The following is an 18,523-nucleotide window of genomic DNA, read 5'->3' as shown; positions in this document are numbered from 1 at the left end:
GTTTTTATTGACTAAGCGACGTTCAAAAAGTTTGAACTCATCGTCACCATCTTATTATTAAATTGCGCGGCTTCTGCCATATCGCTAATCATTGTTGCATCTCAGTTTTCCTTACCGAAAAGTCTCATAGTTTGTTTTATACGTTATTCTTTTATCACATTGTCATCGACCTTGCCTGAAAGTGAGCATCGGCGCTCACCAATTACTTTTTGTGCGAGGTTCTGCTCCGGGTCTCGTAGCGATTAGATTTTTTTTTTGACAGAAGTGAGGAACGAACCCGAGGACCTCCCCGCACATGTGGGGGGCGTAGCGATACTAGCGCCCATCGCGAGGATCCGTTGTCCTTCCTCCTTTCGCGGATTTTTTTTTCATTTTCTTTTACTTCTAATTTACCTTTTTTCGATCGCGGACTCGGAGAAGGACCCTTAATTTGTGTGTTATAGAATTTGTGTAACAATAAACGTAAAGCTTATCTCTGTTTGCAGATAAGTAAGACTGATATTGTTTTAATTAGGAGAAAAGTTAAATATTGTAATTTACGTTGAAGAACTACGTCATATATTTTGGGTTGAAATTTATTCAAAACACTACAACATATTTTACACAATATGTGCCTACTATTTTTTACAAAAAATTGTTTTGACTTAAAAGAAATAGAAATAGTAATATTAATTTATCCATTTACAAACGAGTAATTTTTAGCTATTTGCATCACGCGCTTCTTATGCTTAATGTAATTAATGACTTAATTTTGATACATTTTCTATTAGCTAAATAGCGATTTTCGAAAAGAGATTGAAAATGTAAGTAGTATTCATTAGAGTGAAGTTGCAATCTTGCAGCTGATAATAGTACCTAATCGTTAAAGGCAACATAAAAGTGCTATCTAGATAGCACTAGGTAAATTATACTTAAACACTTACTTTCAAAGTAAAATTTTTCTACTTGTGCACGATCCAGGTGTTAAGTTGGTATGTTTTAGTATGTATTTACCACGATTCCTGTAAACGTTAAAAAAAATGTTCATTAGTGTTAGGGAAAAAAATGAACATTTTTTTTAACGTTTACAGGAGTCGTGGTAAATACTAAAACATACCAACTTAACTCTTGGATCGTGCACAAATAGAAAAGTTGTACAGTGAAAATAAGCGTTTAAGCATCATTTTTACATGGACTTTAGGTGTTTCCGGTGAAAGTAAGGTACAGTGAAGGTGAACATGGCTCAAATACCGAAAAAAACAATTTTCCAAAATGCATCAGGGAGTGAAATTGGGTAGGTTTTAAAATTTTACTTATTATTTTAAACTAAATTAAACAAAGAGAATATTTATTACTACATATTTGGTATAGTGGCAAACAAACATTTTATGTAAAAATGTGATGTGTTAAAAATATGTTTTCTTACAATGTAGTTCTAGAACTAAAAACTAAAAATTATATTTTTCAAAAACGTAAACTGTTAGTTTCAATTCAATTCTGTTCTAACGGGTGATTTAAAATAATTGTGAATAAATATGGCAACTACATATGTATATACGAAAATTTATGTGGCAACTGTGTGGGTGGGATAGAGTTGACATTTGCATGATATTTCATATGCGTGCATTTGATTTTTTTTATACCATTGCAAATTGACTTGACTATTCCATTCACCTGTCATTTGTTAAAAATGGACCAATAAAAACACAATTTTACACATTTGTTACCATGGTTTCAAAAAATTGGACCGAATATTCCTACTCGTGGAAATCGTATCGGTAATACCACTAGTGATAATTTTTAACAAATGAATGCAGCCTTGAGAATTGCTTCCAAATGGACTCACGTGTCTTTTTTGTGTTCTTCCGATTTGCTGCCAAATTGCCAAAGTTGGTTCATGGAATAGTCCTCCGAGTACAACTCGTAGTCCAAATTATGTAGACTATTTTTCAAACTGGTTTCACTCATTCAATTGTGCTTGCGAATCTCACTCGTGCTAACGCACTCGTGGATTCATTCCCAAGCACAATTGATAATTCGTAACCAGTTTGAAAAATAATCGACATAATTTGGACTACTCGTGGTATTATACAGGGTCTATCAGAACTGGCGGACCCAAATAATACGGTGAATTCATCATCTTCTGGGAATAATAGGAAAAATGTTCAAAAAAATCTTAAATAGTGATTAGGAAAGAAGCAATTTAAACTGACCAGTCCTGTTGTTGATGTTAAGTTACCTATAAATTAGTTTTCCTGCTTAATTTGTAACTATGGATGCATTTCAAATGATGCATATGCATTGTTGGGTATCCGCATTGTTTGTGCAATGACGGACGTTTTTAGGTTATAGTATTTTTCAGGTTATAGTATTTCTGCTAGGATGTTCCCTATTGGGAAAACGAACTGCGTTCTCTTGAGTAGCAACCGTGGCACTCTCATCACACTGTCCGTATAAGACAAGCATATCAAAATATTCTGAAGAAGTAATAATTAAGCGTTTTCAATGACTTTTGCAACTGTCAGAAATAATTTATTATGACATAATATTCAATTATTAAGTCTTTGCAACAATCAAATTTATTTCGATAGTTACTATAGTGTGTTTTTTTTAAGAACGAAGTAGGTGGCAGCAGCTTCGGCCGCCCCATTTACACAATACAATTTTTAGAATTGTGTAAAATTGGTTGCCTATAGTAGAGAGGTAATTTTAAAAACGAAGAAAATTTCAATGTTATTTGTTTTTTGGCATTTTGTTATAAATTATTGTCTACAAATTCAATTAAGAACAAGAACAACATTTGATAAATCTTACGTTTACTTGAAAATAAAACAAGAACATAAAAAAGGACTCTTAAATTTTCTTTTGGAATACATAATAAACTAAACAACAACCTAATCCTTTGTTACAAATGCAGTGAAAACTTGCATTCATTAGAAGTGGTCGAAGATAATAATCCACAACTTATTAAGTGGAAAAATACATCAAGTTGAATTACCTACGTAATCAGTAAGGACATCGTTCTCGGTCGAAACATCTCCTGTTTCTAATTCCCACTCAAGATCATCTGATTCGTCACTCGAGCCTGTGTTGACGGTGAATTCCAATTCCATTTCTCCTGCAATATTATCTAATTGATACATCTCCTCTTCTTGACAAAGTATCTACATGACCTATCATGACCTATGCAATTTTGCCACTTTTGGACTGTTACCTACCTCTGCCAGACCTTCATCAAAAAGTATTTTGCGATTCCTTTTCCTTGGTGGCGATTTCACTGCATGAGTTTCTTCCATTTCCTTAATGGTTTGCCAAACTAATGTTAGACCAATTGCCGCTGCTTCAGACACCCTTTTTACCATTTCTGTTTTCGAGAGCGCTTCATACTGCTCTCTAAATTTCGCGTAGATATTATGTATCATTATTTTCTGACCACTACTAACTGGCTTTCCCCTCGATTTTTTTTTACAACAGAACCAGGTTGTTGTTCTGCCATTATGCTACACCAAAATGCTGAAATCGTGCACCAACAAACGACACTTTAACTTTGTGCACGAGAATTTGACGGTGACGCAAAAATTATGACATATTTCAAAAATAATGTCATAGAATAGATATTTTTAAAAATAATTTGGTAATTATAGTTCAATGTAAAAAAGGCTTGTCACGTGGTGCAAAGTAGAGTAATCTGATTTGTCAATTTTCGTCCCTATCTCCCGCAACGCTTCGTTCTTAAAAAAAATAAACTATAATCTGTTTCAAAATCAAAAATCCACCACCTGTTGAATTATGTTGGCACTAAAAAAGAAATCCCTAGAATAAGATTTTTTTTTTTTGGGTTGGCCTAACCTCAAGCCAAAATTTGACATTGAATTGTTGAGTTTATTTACGTAACACAAAATAATTATTATGTACAAAAAGGTGGTAGCTACCATATCATACCTTTTGAGTGAAATAATAAAATGAGAATAAAAAAAACACTATGAACTACGACCAAAACGATTGTCAACAATTTTCTTTCATAACCCCATTTTTTTCTGACACTTGCAGACACACTAAAAACAAAAGTTCGCGACGTTGTCGGTTGTATTTTCGAGGTAGATTGCAGTGTTGGTGGATTTTTGATTTTGAAACAGATTATATAAATTATAATTTTTAAGGTAATTTGATATCTACACGCGATTGGTCTTATTTTAAAATCTAATGAGGATTGATTTTTTTAAATATTTTTCCTATTATTCCCAGAAGATGATGATTTCACCGTATTATTTTGGTCCGCCAGTTCTGATAGATCCTGTATATGATAATTTTAATATTGGACGCCTATGAACTGTCAAAGAAACGTCAACTTTATCCTACCTACAAAGTTGCCACAACCATTTTTAATCACCCAATATTCCTAATCTACGCTTAAAGATGATTGTTATGATGATTGTTATGTTATTATTTTGTAAAGAAATCCAACAAAAAAATTACACGGCACATATTATTTTTTAATAGTTGGGAAAGCCCGGCCAAAATCGGATACCGGGATAATTTCGGAATTTCAGGAATTTATGTTTAAAAAATCATTTCTAATTAAATATTTGTTAGCCGGAAATTACAATGAATATAATCTTCACCAAAATACAGTGCGGAACAAAATGATTGTTATCTAATTAGCTTTGAAATTTGTACACATGTAAATTTTCCTGCACCGCTCTATTGTTTTCGAAGTACCTAATACCTATGTAGTTCTGTCAATAAGTGTCATCAGTCAAATTGACAATTGTTTCCAATTTACTAAATTAAATTAACAAACGATTGAAATGTATACGATGCAAGAAAACACTTTCGTTACTGAGGCTTATTTCCGATCTCGACGCGTAATAAATGGGGAATGGCAATATTCTGAATGCAAAGCACATTTTCCGAACAAAATTGCTGAAGAAACTGCATTGCTCGACATGTCGCCGTCATATGTCTGCTTAAACAAATGTATCCCACACCACCGTTAGAAGGATTTTGACCCGTCGGCGTCGTTCCACATGCATCTATACAAAGTGTCTGGAGTCCAAGAAATCTTTCCGAGAATTGCACCTTTTTAAAAAAAAAAATAAACGACGACGACGTTCTCGATCTAAGTTTCTTTACGGACGAATCTGATTTCCATTTAGGTGGTTATGTCTACAAACAAAATTACCGACAATGGTCTGTTGTCAATCCCCAATTTGCTTGAGGTTCCTTTACATCCTATGCAGATAGGAATATGCTTAGCTGTATCCCGCCGTAAAATCATAGGGCCAATATGCTTCCACGATACAATCAATGGTCAATGTTATAGGGAACAGTTGTTGGTCCCATTTTTAGACCAGGTGCATCCCGATGAATTTGAAAATGGTTACTTTCAGCAAGACGGAGCAACAGTTCATACTGGTCGAGAAAATTTGGGATTTCTTGAAGAGTTTTTCCCTAGTCGAGTTGTAAGCATGGAAACTTGGCCAGCAAGAACACCAGACCTCACCCCGTTAGACCTCTCCATATTTGGCTTTCTTAAAACTGAGGTCTTCAAAGTAAGGATCAACAATTTTCCAGAATTGATGCCACGTATCACACTGAAATGCAACGAGATAACACCGGATATATTGTAGTGCATTTTTACTAATATGAAATGTCGTGTAGTTTTATGTATGCAGCAAAATGGTGGCCACTTTCAACACTTGCTGTGACTTGCTTTTGTTGGCTTCCTTTTCAATTTGAATCTCAACTTTGCATTCATATCATCCCTTCGCAATAAATCACATTTGGAATTTTGATGTATATTTTCAGCTTAGGGTACTGCTTTTTTTCTGTAGAGCGGCACTTCGTATTTTTACAAGGATTATGCAAAGGTAACTAGATGAAAATTATTTTTTCCATTACTAGTTTCAGAAGGCTTCATTATTGACTCTCGAACTGACCCCAAAGTAGAATTTCTCTCTCAAAGTTTTCGTATCCCACCTCCACCCGGCGGCACGGCAATTTTGCCGGAGTACATACACTATTACGGATATTACTATCAAGTAATAGTGCAGTGCTTATCAACATAATTACCGGCGTCTCGCCTCCGTATTTTGACTTTGTTGTGTATTATGTTCTGTGTCAATGTTAAGGAACTTCCTCACGATGTGACATGAGTATAATAACATACCTTTTTGAATTTCAACTACCAATGTGTTATCTAAATCCAGAATTTTTAAATTTTTAAAAAGAGATTGCGGTACTATTCCCGTTGCTGAAATTACAAGTGGTAAAATCGAAATTTTTTCTAAACACCAAAGATTTCTCATAGCAACGGACAGCTCTAAATATTTATTAATTTTTGTGTTATATGTCTGTGTTATATTATGTGAATTTGGAACAGCTATATCTAAAAGATATACTTGCTTTTGTTGTTTATTTAAAATTATAATGTCTGGTCTGTTATGCTTAATATGAATGTCAGTTAAAATTGTTCTATCAAAATATAACTTGTAACTGTCATTTTCCAAACAACTTTCTGGTGTATAACTATAATGTGGTTGTGTATTCTTTAATAAATTGAATTTAACAGCTAAATTCATGTGTATAATTTTAGCGAATATATCATGACGTTTTTTATATTCGCTTTGAGCCAAAACGGTGCAAGAAGAAATGATATGTTCAATGGTTTCCCCTTCAGTTCCGCAAATCCTACATTTATCAATGATCGATTGTAAACCGCATATGTGTTTTTTATAATTTCTTGTATTTATAACACGATCTTGTATTGCAAATATAAAACCCTCCGTCTCAGGGTGAATATTTGATTTCTTAAGCCATGCATGAGAGGCCTGAATATTAACTTCTGGTTGTTCCAGTTCTTTAAAGTATCTCCCATGTAAAGACTTCTGTTTTATATTGGCTATTGTGTCAGGTATATTTGGCTTAACAATGTCTGAAATTATATTATCACTTAAATTTAAAGGTGTGCAGCCTTTATCGGCTGAAACCAAAGCATTGAAAAAGGTGTTATCACGAGCTCTATTGAGGAAATAATTTTTTAGTGAAGCAATTTGATTTTTTAGCAGTATTTCTAGATTTGAAAAACCCCTACCACCGTTTTCGCGTGGTAAATTAAATCTTTCAATAGCAGATTTAGGATGGTGTTTACTAATAATAATTTTCATTATTAACCTAGGTGAATAATCGCGCCTTAGAACCCTCGGCACGCCTCGTGCTCTAATCTTGCCGCTCTGGCTATAATCATGAACTTCTTCACCTTAGTGTATAATATACTATTGTTCCACCCTGTACTTAATTTCCAATTTTTTTCTTACTTTTTATTAATAATCATTCATTACCTTGGATTGATTCTTAGACACGAGGTATGCAAGTCCGGCGATTTTACGCTTACCTCAAAAATTTTTTCTTGATAAAACTACTTCTTCATTTTAAATTTAAATGTTTTCATTAGGATTAGGATTGTCCAACATGACATGACAAGCTGCAGATGTGCACATATTGTAAAAAATAAAAATTTTAATTATACAAATAACAATAAAAGAAGACATACATATCTGTTTCATCACTATTTATTTTTTCTTCATTCTAGTGGCAAAAGTTACCCAAAATGGATGTTTTGGAAAAAACGAAGATATGTCGTTGCCACTATAGCATTCTTTGGTTTCTTTAATGCTTATGCCCTTAGAGCTAACCTCAGCATTGCCATTGTAGCCATGACGGAAAATAAAACAGTTGTATTTGATAACTACACTGTTGTCTATGTGAGTTTTAACAATGTGATAGTTTTTAAATGCTAAATCGAGGTTTAGGGGCCAGAATTTGATTGGGATTCGAAAACCCAAGGCTACGTACTCAGCTCCTTTTTCTACGGATACATCACGACTCAACTCTTCGGGGGTTGGCTGTCGGCTAAAATCGGAGGCAAGAAAGTGTTTGGAGCAGGCGTTGGAGTCACTGCTCTGTTAACACTGATAACACCATGGTGTGCCAAAACAAACGTGTATCTCTTGTTGACAGTTCGAATAATCGAAGGAGTGTTTGAGGGTGTGACGTATCCTTGTATTTATGCGGTGTGGTCACGATGGGCACCACCATTAGAAAGGACGAAGTTGGCAACTTTGGCTTTCTCTGGAAGTTGTGTAGGCACAGTCGTGTCGATGCCAGCTAGTGCCTATCTAGCAACAGCGCTCGGATGGCCCAGTGTTTTTTATTTTTTCGGAGTGGTGGGTTTAATCTGGTTTGTGATTTGGTGGATTCTTGTGGCCGAATCTCCAGCAGAAGATCCAAGAATCTCAAAAGGAGAACTCGAATATATTCAAAAATGTTTGGCAAATGTTGACGCTAAAAGAAATATAACGCATCCTTGGAAGGAGATTTTTACCTCTTTGCCGGTATTGGCAAATGTAGTAACAACATTTACCGACAACTGGGGAGTCTTCACACTCTTGACTCAACTTCCCAAATTTATGAAAGGTTCGAGTAAATTTTATGTTTGCTGTTTTCACACAATTCTTTTTTACAGATATGTTTAACTTTGATTTGGGCAAAAGTGGTTTCCTCTCGGGTTTACCATATTTGGCAATGGCCATTATGATTCAGTTTTCGGGTCATGTAGCAGATTGGCTCCGAGAGAAAAAACATTTTTCAACAACAAAAGTCAGAAAAATGTTCACTTGTGGTGCCTTTGTACTCCGTGCTGCCTTTTTGATAGCGGCAGCATTCTCCACCTCCACTGTTGGATCAATTATTTTTCTAGTCTTAGCTGAAGGATTAGGAGTGTGTTCGTGGTCTGGTTTTGGGTACTAATCCTGCCGCTAATCGTTAAGCTTTAATGAAATCATGTTCCGAATTCTTTCAGAGTTAACTATTTGGATATAGCACCCCAACATGCCAGTGTTATCATGGGTATTAGTAACACTGTGGGCACTTTGGCGGGGATATTTAGCCCTATACTCACCGGCTATATTGTGACCACGCCGGTACATTGTACTGTGGCTTAAGATAAAATTTTTATTCGTTTGTTACTTTGTTGCAGACAGCTGAAGAATGGCGGATCGTTTTTTGTATAGCCAGCGGTATGTTCTTATTTGGTGCAGTTGTATATGGAATATTTGCATCCGGAGAGGTACAACTTTGGGCTGTTGGATGTGAACCGGTACCAACAAGTAATGAAAGTTGTTCTTACGAACCTGGTGTGTAGATTCATTTCTTTTTTATATGTATTATGACATAATTACTTATAAATCAGAAATTCAATAAGCAGATTTAATTGTAATGATGAGAAATTAATACATTTTTCTTGTTAATTTTTACTATTATTTTTAAACCATCTGTAAAAACATTTTTACTTCGATTTCTTGATAGCAATAAAAATGATAAACTCGATTTTGATAAATCCATTTAAAATGTGGTCCAATTTTATCGTCGGTACAACAAAAATTTACTTAATAATAATAATATGATTAATATTATGCAAGAATAGTTCCGCAATCTCTTTTTAAAAATTTAAAAATTCTGGATTTAGGGAACACATTGGTAGTTGAAATTCAAGAAGGTATATTATTATACTCATGTTATTTCGTGAGGAAATTCCTTAACATTGACACAGAACATAATACACAACAAAGTCAAAATGCGGAGGCGAGACGCCGGTAATTATGTTGATAAGCACTGCACTATTACTTCATAGTAATATCCGTAATAGTGTATGTACTCCGGCAAAATTGCCGTGCCGCCGAGTGACGGAGGGACAGTGCAAGATATTACTTTTTTGATGAGGCTTGGTTATATATTTTTTTTCTGGTTTCTTTTATTTCTCAAAATTATAAAATTTGGTCAGCAAGTAATTTTCACAAATTAAAATAATATTATTACAATACCATTGCATCCAATTAAAATTGGTAATTTGGATTGCAATCTCCAAAATCCGAATTACTGGCCCTATTTTCTTTAATGAAATACTCAAAGATACCGTTGACTCTTTCTTTAAACATTTTTAAATAGATTCGACTAGTGTTCACACGACACGACGAATTCAACTTTTTGTTGATTATTATTCATATTTTTGTAACTTTCCTTACACAAAATGTAAACTATAAAGATCTAAATGTGTCAGCAACTTCGACTTCAGCAAATGTATTTTACTCCAAAGAGTTAAACAGAGATATTGGGTTTTAAGAGTATACTTCTTTATTCAGATAAAGAGACTATTTACATCCACAAAACACATAAGTAAATTTGGTCCCTTACTCATTACCAATATCTTGATCGAAGAAGAAAAAACTCGCATTCTTTCTCTTCCAAACTGTCTTCAAAGCCGTCGACAACAGACAACGTGCAAATGACCGCTGAACTAACAAATGCTACCATCGAACAAAATGTCTTTAACTGATTTGCACTTGATCTTCAACGAGCGTTTTATTTCGACTCTCTCACACATCCACACTGCTGCATTAGAAAAATTAAAAAATATATTCAAAATTCCACAAGAATGGGACATCAATATGATGTCAGTTTTCGACACATTTCTTCGTAAAATGCATTTTGGAATATTTGGCCATATGGCACTCAATCGGGTCAGTATCTTCCAGTCTGGTTCCTCTTCTTATTGTTGAAGTCACTGACAAATTGGTAATCACAGTTGTAAACGTCCGGTATTTCCATCTGGACCAGTTCGTTGAAAATCATCCTGACAGTATTCAATCCGAAGAGTTTCTTCTCGTACTCGATGAGTTGCTTGAAAAATCCACAATTCGGCTTGATTTTTGACCTTCTTAATTTGACGTAGTTGTAAGCGTCTAGGAGAGTCAGTCCTTGGTATTTCATCAAGTAGGCCAAGCAGATGATGGCGGATCTACTAACTCCTGCGACGCAGTAGACCAAAGTCTTTCCTCCAGAGTTGGCAACCTGAAGCCAAAATAGAGCTTATTAAAAAGATCTGTATTTTTGGCCGTGCATTAGTCGTCAAAATATTAATATTTGTTTGTAGTAAAAGCTGAGGTTTAACAAGGCCCTTTAAAACATACAATTTGTAACAAGCGTTCACTTAGTCATCCGGTGGTTTGCTTGCCGGGTAGCCTCATACAGGCCTCAGGAACCGTGCCAGTTCGCTATTAAATCAGTGTCAGTTCCTGGAGCCGGTCCTGGCTTAACTTTTCGAAAATGCTTTACGATACAGGAAATTTTTAATTTAAGCGCCACGATGTTTATGCCGTGATCAATCAAAGATTTGAGATTTTTGTGTCGGCTGACTCGGAATTCGGACGGTTTTTGAAAATTCCTTCGAGGTCCGGAAATAGAAACTGAACGATATGAATCACGTTAGGTGTGCTTATGGACTATTTTTACAGTTGCAGCGACACGGGGATCATGTGAGGCCTACAACTTGCACACATCAAAACAAATATGCACTTAAAATTAATAATGGAAAAGTTAACGAGTTGGCAAGTATTTTTGTTTCTGTAGCGAGAAATTTCTTTGATGTTGCATAAACACGAATTTCAGGCCTGTCAATGGTGCTCTGGTATTTTGACGATTGTTTGATGTAAAACATGGGTTCTTAAAATAAAATCCAAAAATTTGGAAATTGCTTGCACAATGTGTGCCCCACTTTGGTTAAGTCCCAATCAACATTTTTCTTTCACAAAAAAAATAATTAAAATCCACAATACAAGACACTAACAGTGTTAGTGGTGTAAATTGTTTATTTACATAAAGGTAAACCAAAGTTAACAAAGGTTTGTTGTGAGACTCTTGAGGGAGTTCGAATTCATCGTATGATCATCATATGAATAATGATTGATTTGTCATTGTGTGCATTCCTTTTATAGCCTGGCTGGGGATGATGCGACTCGCTCCGACGGCGCGCAGCTGATGATGATGGTAGGGGTCCAGCGATTAGATTCTCGCTGGCGACGGCAGCGCTCCGAAAGGGTTAGTACGGGGCGGTCTGGTACTAAATCCGTGATTTATGCTACATCCTTCCCCTCAGGTCTAACAGAATCGGCCCGATTATTGGACCTGATTCTTTCGCGGTGTGCCGTGCTTCTTGATGGGGTGGATCGGTTTGGACGCGGCGTCCTCAGATTCTGGACGGGGTGAGTTGCGAGACGTGGTAGGTACCAAGTGGCTCTGCTGGTTTGTCTCGGGCGCCTAGGTCATAGCTCGTAGGGCCGTTCTGCTGGAGAACGATGTAGGGGCCGTCTCGGCGAGGGGCGATCTTGCTACTGAATCCACGTGCTGCTTTGCTCAGTGCATGGAGCTCGGCATACACGAGGTCACCGGGTTGGAACGGGGTGGTAGGCCGGCGTTTGAAGTCGGCGTACTGCTTACGGCGATCTTGTTCCTTTTCGTGGGTCTCTCGAGCTTCCTTCCAGCTTTCATGGAGTTGTAGAAGTCGGGGTGTGGCTTCAGCAACGAAATTTTCAGACAAGACCACACAGCGGAGGTCGTTGGTGACGTCGTCAATGGAACGAATTTCGCTCCCGAATAATAGAAAGGCAGGGGTCTTCCCGGTGCTTTGGGAACGGGCTGTGTTCATTGCAAATCGAATATGTACTTGATAGTTGTCGAGGCCAGTCGGAGTGGGGCTTGTCTCTGATTTGAATGGCCAATTGGGTCTTCAGATCCCGGTTTCGGCATTCGACTGGATTTGCCTCGGGATGATAGACCGGAGTAAAGGCTTGGGAGATCCCTAAACAGAAGCAGATTGTTTGCATAATGGCGCTTATAAACTGGGTGCCATTGTCCGAGATTAGTTTCCGGGGGATCCCGTAGCGGAGGCAAACCTCGTTGACGAAGGTCCAGGCGCAGCGGTCGGCGGTAGCGTCCACAAGGGTGAATAAATCGATCCAACGGGTGGCGTAGTCCTCAATTATGAGAATCCATCGTTCACCGGTGCTGGCGGGAGGCAGCAGTGGTCCGAACAAATCGATGGCGATGACCTTCATCCGTTGTTGGAGAACGGGTGTCTGTAACAGGTCTGCGGGTTTAAGATTGTGGGGTTTGTATCGCTGACATTTGTGACAAGTTTTGAGGTAGTCGACGATATATCTTTTCATCCCAGGCCAGTAGTAGCGTTGTTGGATACGATGAAGCGCGCGTTCTATGCCGTAATGCCCGGCCGTTGGCAAGTCGTGATATTGTTTCAGGACCCGTGTTCGCTCATGATCGAGAACGAGAAGTTGGGCGGCTTCTTCGTCGTTATCTTGGGAGTAGCGATACAACACATCTATGATCTTCTTCAGATCGGGGTCTTTTAATTACTCGGTGCGGATTTCCAGCTCGTTTCTACAGAGTAACTCGATCTCGAGAGAACGGAGGGCGCTGGATAATTCGACATTCTCTTCTGGCATGGCAGGGCAGGATAGCATGTCGGCCAATGCGTTGGCACGCCCTGGGGTATACTCTATAGAAAGATTGTAGGGCTGTAACTGAAAAGCCCATCGTGCGAGGCGGCCCGTGGGTGATTTCAGAGTCATTAACCAACGTAATGGCTGGTGGTCGGTGATGACGACAACGCTGGTCTCTTCGATGTAACCTCGGAATTTATTGATTCCCCATACAATGGCCAATGCTTCTCTTTTGGTGAGAAGACGACTAGCGTACTCGATGGGGCGCTCTTCGGACGCCTCCTCCTGGAGTAAGGCTGCGCCAAGAGCGTTGGCGCTAGTATCGGTACATAAGATAAATGGCTGGGTAAGATCCGGAGGACAAGGGTACTTGTGAGTTGCTTCTTTAACGTTTGGAAGGCTTCTTGTTGAGCGGGGCCCCAGGTCCAAGACTGGTCCTTCTTTAACAGTGTGCTTAGTGGTCGGGAGGTGGTGGCGAAACGCTCGAGGAATCGTCGGAACCAGGAGCAAGTCTGAAGAAAGGATTGGAGCTCCTTAGGATTCCTTGGGGCCGGCATCTGGGTTACAGCCAGCACCTTGTCGGGGTTGACGGCAATTCCGTTAGGGGTGATCCGATGTCCAAGGGACTTGACTTCTGTGCACCCGAATGCGCATTTGGCGCGGTTCATTCGTAATTGGAACTTGCGCATCTGCGCTAGAACAGAGTGTAGGTCTTCGAGGTGCTTGCTCGGATTCGGGGAGAACACGATGAGGTCATCTAAGTAGGCCAGTAGGATCACGTCGGGTAGTCCGGTCTTGAATCGGTCGATCAACCGTTGAAATGAGGCGGGCGCGTTCCGTAATCCGAAAGGCATACGTAGGGATCGGTACAATCCAAAAGGGCAGACCAGCGCTGTCTTGTCTCGATCTTCGGGTCGTATTTGAATCTGCCAATACCCAGCTTGGAGATCGAGAGTACTGATACAACCTATGGGACCGATGGCATTGAGCAGGTCATCCATTCGGGACAAGGGATACATGTCAGGCTTCGTGACTGCATTGAGCCGTCCGTAGTCTACGCATACTCGGGTGGATCCGTCCGGTTTGGGCACGAGGACAGCTGGTGAGGCCCATGCGCTTTCACACTCCTCGACAATACCGGCTTCCAACATGGCGTCGATTTCTGTGTGGAGAATTTGTCTCTTACCCGGAGTGAGTCCATACGGGGGAGACGCGATCGGAGTGCTGTCACCAGTATCGATTCGGTGCTCTGCGAAGGGGATTGGAGGTCCCGTTTTCGCAAATAACTCGACGTGCTGGTCCAACAGGGTGTTGAGTCGTTCTTTTTCGATCTCTGGGAACGAGGCCCCTTCCACAGGGCGAAGGTGCAAAATGGCTAGGTGGATTCTTATCGGGCTGTCGTACCCGGAACTAGATTCCACCTCGTAATCCATCAGAACGTCGGCTGCGTCCTGCATGGCGTTCTTCAATCGGGGACTGCGACCTTACAAAGGGACGGGCTATTGATGGGGAATGATGGCGTTAGCCTAAGATCGTGTGGACCGCGAGCAGTGCCTTTCAGTGCTTAGCTGTCGTCAGATTTCCGGACTTTCCGGTGGGTATCTTGGGATTGGTAGAGTAAGACCGGGTGGACCGTCTTCAGTGCCTTTCAGTGCTTAAACTCTGTTGGTGGGTCGTGGATTTTTGGTCCGGAGTTGGGTGTCACTTTTATGTGACGTGCCCCACGTTGGAGCGTTACTTTTATGTGGCGGGCCCCACGTTGGGCGCCACTTTTATGTGGCGGTTGTTTGTCACATAAATGTTTATTTGGGAATTTGGTAAATACAGTAAACAAAGGTTGTTGGTATTGTTTTGTTTTGAGACTCTTGTGAGAATTAAATCTTCTCCTGCCAGTCCTCGCTGGGTACATTTCTTTTATAGGCTTGCTGGGGATGATGCGGCTCAAATAGGAGATCGCTCCGATGGCGCGCAGCTGATGGTGATGGTGGGAACGCCTGCGGCTGGGCTCTCCCCCTATTTTTTTTCTTGATTCTGATCAATATCATATCGATCCTTTCGTCATTGGAGCACATTTTAATTAACAAAATTTCAGAATTGTACAAAAAAGAATTGTCAAGTGATTGTCAATAATGCCAGGAGTGTCCAGATTTCATAGTAAATAAAGGTATCAAGTTATCACTGAATAACGTATTACTGGCTGCATTTAACTTTCGTTAGGGTCGGAAAGTTATGCGAATCAGTCTGTATAACTAACGTTACTGTTATGTTAGGTAAGTATTCATTACGGTGAGGTTCAAGATAATGATAATCGTTACAACCAACACAAAAGTGCTATCTACCTAGGTTTAATCTTTTTTCCTAACATTAATAAACATTTTTTACTAAAACATTTGCAGGAGTCGCGGTAAATAGTCAAACATACCAACTTAAGTTTTAGATCGTGCACAAGTAGAAATGTTTTACTTATTATTTTTTTATTAACTTGTCATTTGTGCAGCTACTGCCGTTCGTCACAACTATACTTATATAAAAATAGAAAAAGCGTTTAAGAAGATTTTTTCATGGACTTTAGAAGTTTCCAGTTAAAGTGAGGTGCAGTAAACGTGAACATGGCTCAAATACCGGAAAACACAATTTTCCAAAATGCATCAACGAGTAAAGCCAGGTAGGTTTTTCAAATTTTACTCATATATACAGAGAGAATATTTATTACTACATATTTGGCATAGTAACAAACCAAAATTTTCTGTAAAAATGTGATGGGTACTTCCAACAACACGTCGAAACTAAAAATTATATTTTTCAAAAACGTAAATTGCTTGTTTCAGTTCTGTTAATCTATTACCTACTTAAAGAGGAACAAACTAAGACAATACTGTAGTTTCAATTTGGTTGTAGGTCGTAAAATTTTTACTTTAAGTTAAACATTTTACGGGGCTTATAAATCCTAGTTTACCACTAGCAGGTAATATTTTAAGCAGGGTTGTATTGTACATTTGGTATATTTGCATTGTACGGCAAACGGCACGCGCTGCTTCTCAACCTTTTCAAACCTAACCATTGTGCCCGTTAATCGCTCATAATATCCAATAAAATTTTACGACCTACAACCAAATTGAAACTACAATATTTACTTCGCGCATGACCTTTCCTATCAGTAGAGTAATATTTTAAAATGATGATTGACTACTAATCCAAGAATTTATTTTTTGGGAACCAGGTGTAATTTGAATAAAAAATGATGAAAAGTTATTTTTTTTTTTTTCTCTTATTTCATTATGATTACATGGACTTCATTTATGACGGTTTGCACCGCAGTGCTTAAATATTGGATAAAAATGTGATTCCAATACTTAAGCATTGCTTAACACGACGGTGCAAACGGGTATTAAAGAAATCAGAAAAATTATACGGTACCTAAAGTTACATAAGTTACATAAGTTTTCTAATAGTTAGGAAGACCCGGCCCAAATCGGATACCGGGATAATTTCAGAATCTCAGGAATTTATGTTTAAAAAAATGTATTCCTAATTAAAAACGTGTTATACAGGGTGGTCCACGAGTGATAATGAGTACGACCGAATTAAAAATTCAACCCACAATACATTTTCAAAAAAAGCCGCCTATTTTAATTTCGGTGGCCAGCTTTTTTCGGAAATGTAGTGTAGGTTGCATTTTCAATTCCGTTGGGCTCATTATCACTCGTGGACCACTTGTGAATAATAATAATCATTGGATTGATTTTTAAATACGAAATATGCAAGTTCGGCGATTTTATGCTTCCTTCAAAAATTCTATTGATGAAACTGTATCCTCATTTTAATTAACATGGCTTAAATTTCACATGACAAGCTACAAAAGTACACATATTTAATTATAAAAATAACAATAAAAGAAAACTTATTTTCTTCATCACAATTTATTTTTTCTTCACTTTAGTGGTAAAACTTATCCAAAATGGATGTTTTGGAAAAAACGAAGATATGTCGTTGCCACTATAGCATTCTTTGGTTTCTTCAATATCCATGCTCTTCGAGCAAATCTCAGCATTGCCATTGTAGCCATGACAGAAAATAAAACAGTTGTATTAGATGGCGACACTGTTGTTTATGTGAGTTTTGACAACTTGATAGTTTTTAAACACTAAAACGTGGTTTAGGGGCCTGAATTTGACTGGAATTCCAAAATCCAAGGCTACATACTCAGCTCCTTTTTTTACGGATACATTACGACTCAACTCTTCGGGGGTTGGCTGTCGGCTAAAATCGGAGGAAAGAAAATGTTTGGAATTGGAATTGGAGTCCCAGCTCTGTTAACACTGATAACACCGTGGTGTGCCAAAACAAACGTGTATCTCTTGATGACAGTTCGAATAATGGAAGGAGTTTTTGAGGGTGTGACGTATCCTTGTATTCACGCAGTGTGGTCAAGATGGGCGCCTCCATTTGAAAGAACGAAGTTGGCAACTTTGGCTTTCTCTGGAGGTTATGTAGGGACAGTCGTGTCGATGCCAGCTAGTGCTTATCTAGTAACAACGCTCGGATGGCCCAGTATTTTTTATTTTTTTGGGGTTTTGGGTTTGATCTGGTTTGTGATTTGGTGGATTCTTGTGGCCGAATCTCCAGCAGATGATTCAAGAATCTCAAAAGAAGAACTCGAATATATTCAAAAATGTTTGGGAAATGTTGACGCTAAAAGAAACATAACGAATCCTTGGAAAGAGATTTTTACCTCTTTGCCGGTGTTGGCAATTGTAGTAGCACATTTTGCGGAAAACTGGGGATTCTACACACTCCTGACGCAACTTCCCAAATTTATGAAAGGTTCAATTAAATTTAATTTTTACTCTTTTCCCGCAATTCTTTTTTGCAGATTTGCTTAACTTTGATTTGGGCAAAACAGGTTTTCTCTCAGGTTTACCATATTTGGCAATGGCCATTATGATCCAATTTTCGCGTCACGTAGCAGATTGGCTCCGAGAGAAAAAACATTTTACAACAACTAATGTCAGAAAAATGTTCACTTGTGGTGCCTCTGTAGTCCATGCTGCCTTTATGCTATCGGCAGCGTTCTCCACCTCCACTGTTGGAACAATCATTTACCTAGTCTTAGCTGTAGGACTAGGAGGATGTTCGTGGTCTGGGTTTGGGTATAAATCCAACCACTAACCGTTAAGTTTTAATGAAAATTT

At 38.3% G+C, this 18,523-nt stretch overlaps 3 protein-coding genes across 4 annotated transcripts in view; 2 read left to right on the top strand and 1 right to left on the bottom strand.

Annotated features, from left to right (window-relative positions):
* Positions 1-959: 959 nt before the first annotated feature.
* LOC138130784 (vesicular glutamate transporter 1-like) overlaps positions 960-18,523 on the top strand; it is an 18,020-nt gene continuing 456 nt past the window's right edge. The window contains exons 1-6 of one of the 2 annotated variants that reach the window (XM_069047429.1): positions 960-1,273; positions 7,571-7,742; positions 7,791-8,454; positions 8,504-8,780; positions 8,840-8,960; positions 9,017-9,280. In XM_069047429.1, the coding sequence (XP_068903530.1) occupies positions 1,218-1,273; positions 7,571-7,742; positions 7,791-8,454; positions 8,504-8,780; positions 8,840-8,960; positions 9,017-9,181 (1,455 nt within the window). In that variant the 5' untranslated portion in view covers positions 960-1,217 and the 3' untranslated portion in view covers positions 9,182-9,280. Of the gene's footprint in view, positions 1,274-7,570; positions 7,743-7,790; positions 8,455-8,503; positions 8,781-8,839; positions 8,961-9,016; positions 9,281-18,523 lie in introns of those variants that run through there. The other variant, XM_069047428.1, reaches the window with a different exon arrangement.
* Positions 10,195-18,523, bottom strand: part of LOC138130785 (dual specificity protein phosphatase 21) — a 22,991-nt gene continuing 14,662 nt past the window's right edge. Inside the window, exon 3 of the mRNA XM_069047431.1 lies at positions 10,195-10,887. Coding sequence (XP_068903532.1) covers positions 10,558-10,887 — 330 coding nt within the window. The 3' untranslated portion in view covers positions 10,195-10,557. The remainder of the gene's footprint in view (positions 10,888-18,523) is intronic.
* The window catches only part of LOC138130197 (vesicular glutamate transporter 3-like), a 2,740-nt gene continuing 157 nt past the window's right edge, over positions 15,941-18,523 (top strand). The window contains exons 1-4 of the mRNA XM_069046604.1: positions 15,941-15,996; positions 17,272-17,443; positions 17,492-18,155; positions 18,205-18,481. Of these exons, the coding sequence (XP_068902705.1) occupies positions 15,941-15,996; positions 17,272-17,443; positions 17,492-18,155; positions 18,205-18,481 (1,169 nt within the window). The remainder of the gene's footprint in view (positions 15,997-17,271; positions 17,444-17,491; positions 18,156-18,204; positions 18,482-18,523) is intronic.

The sequence above is a fragment of the Tenebrio molitor genome, chromosome 5 (assembly GCF_963966145.1).
Source record: "Tenebrio molitor chromosome 5, icTenMoli1.1, whole genome shotgun sequence".
Lineage (NCBI taxonomy): Eukaryota > Metazoa > Arthropoda > Insecta > Coleoptera > Tenebrionidae > Tenebrio > Tenebrio molitor.
This window is presented reverse-complemented; position numbering and strand designations above follow the sequence as displayed.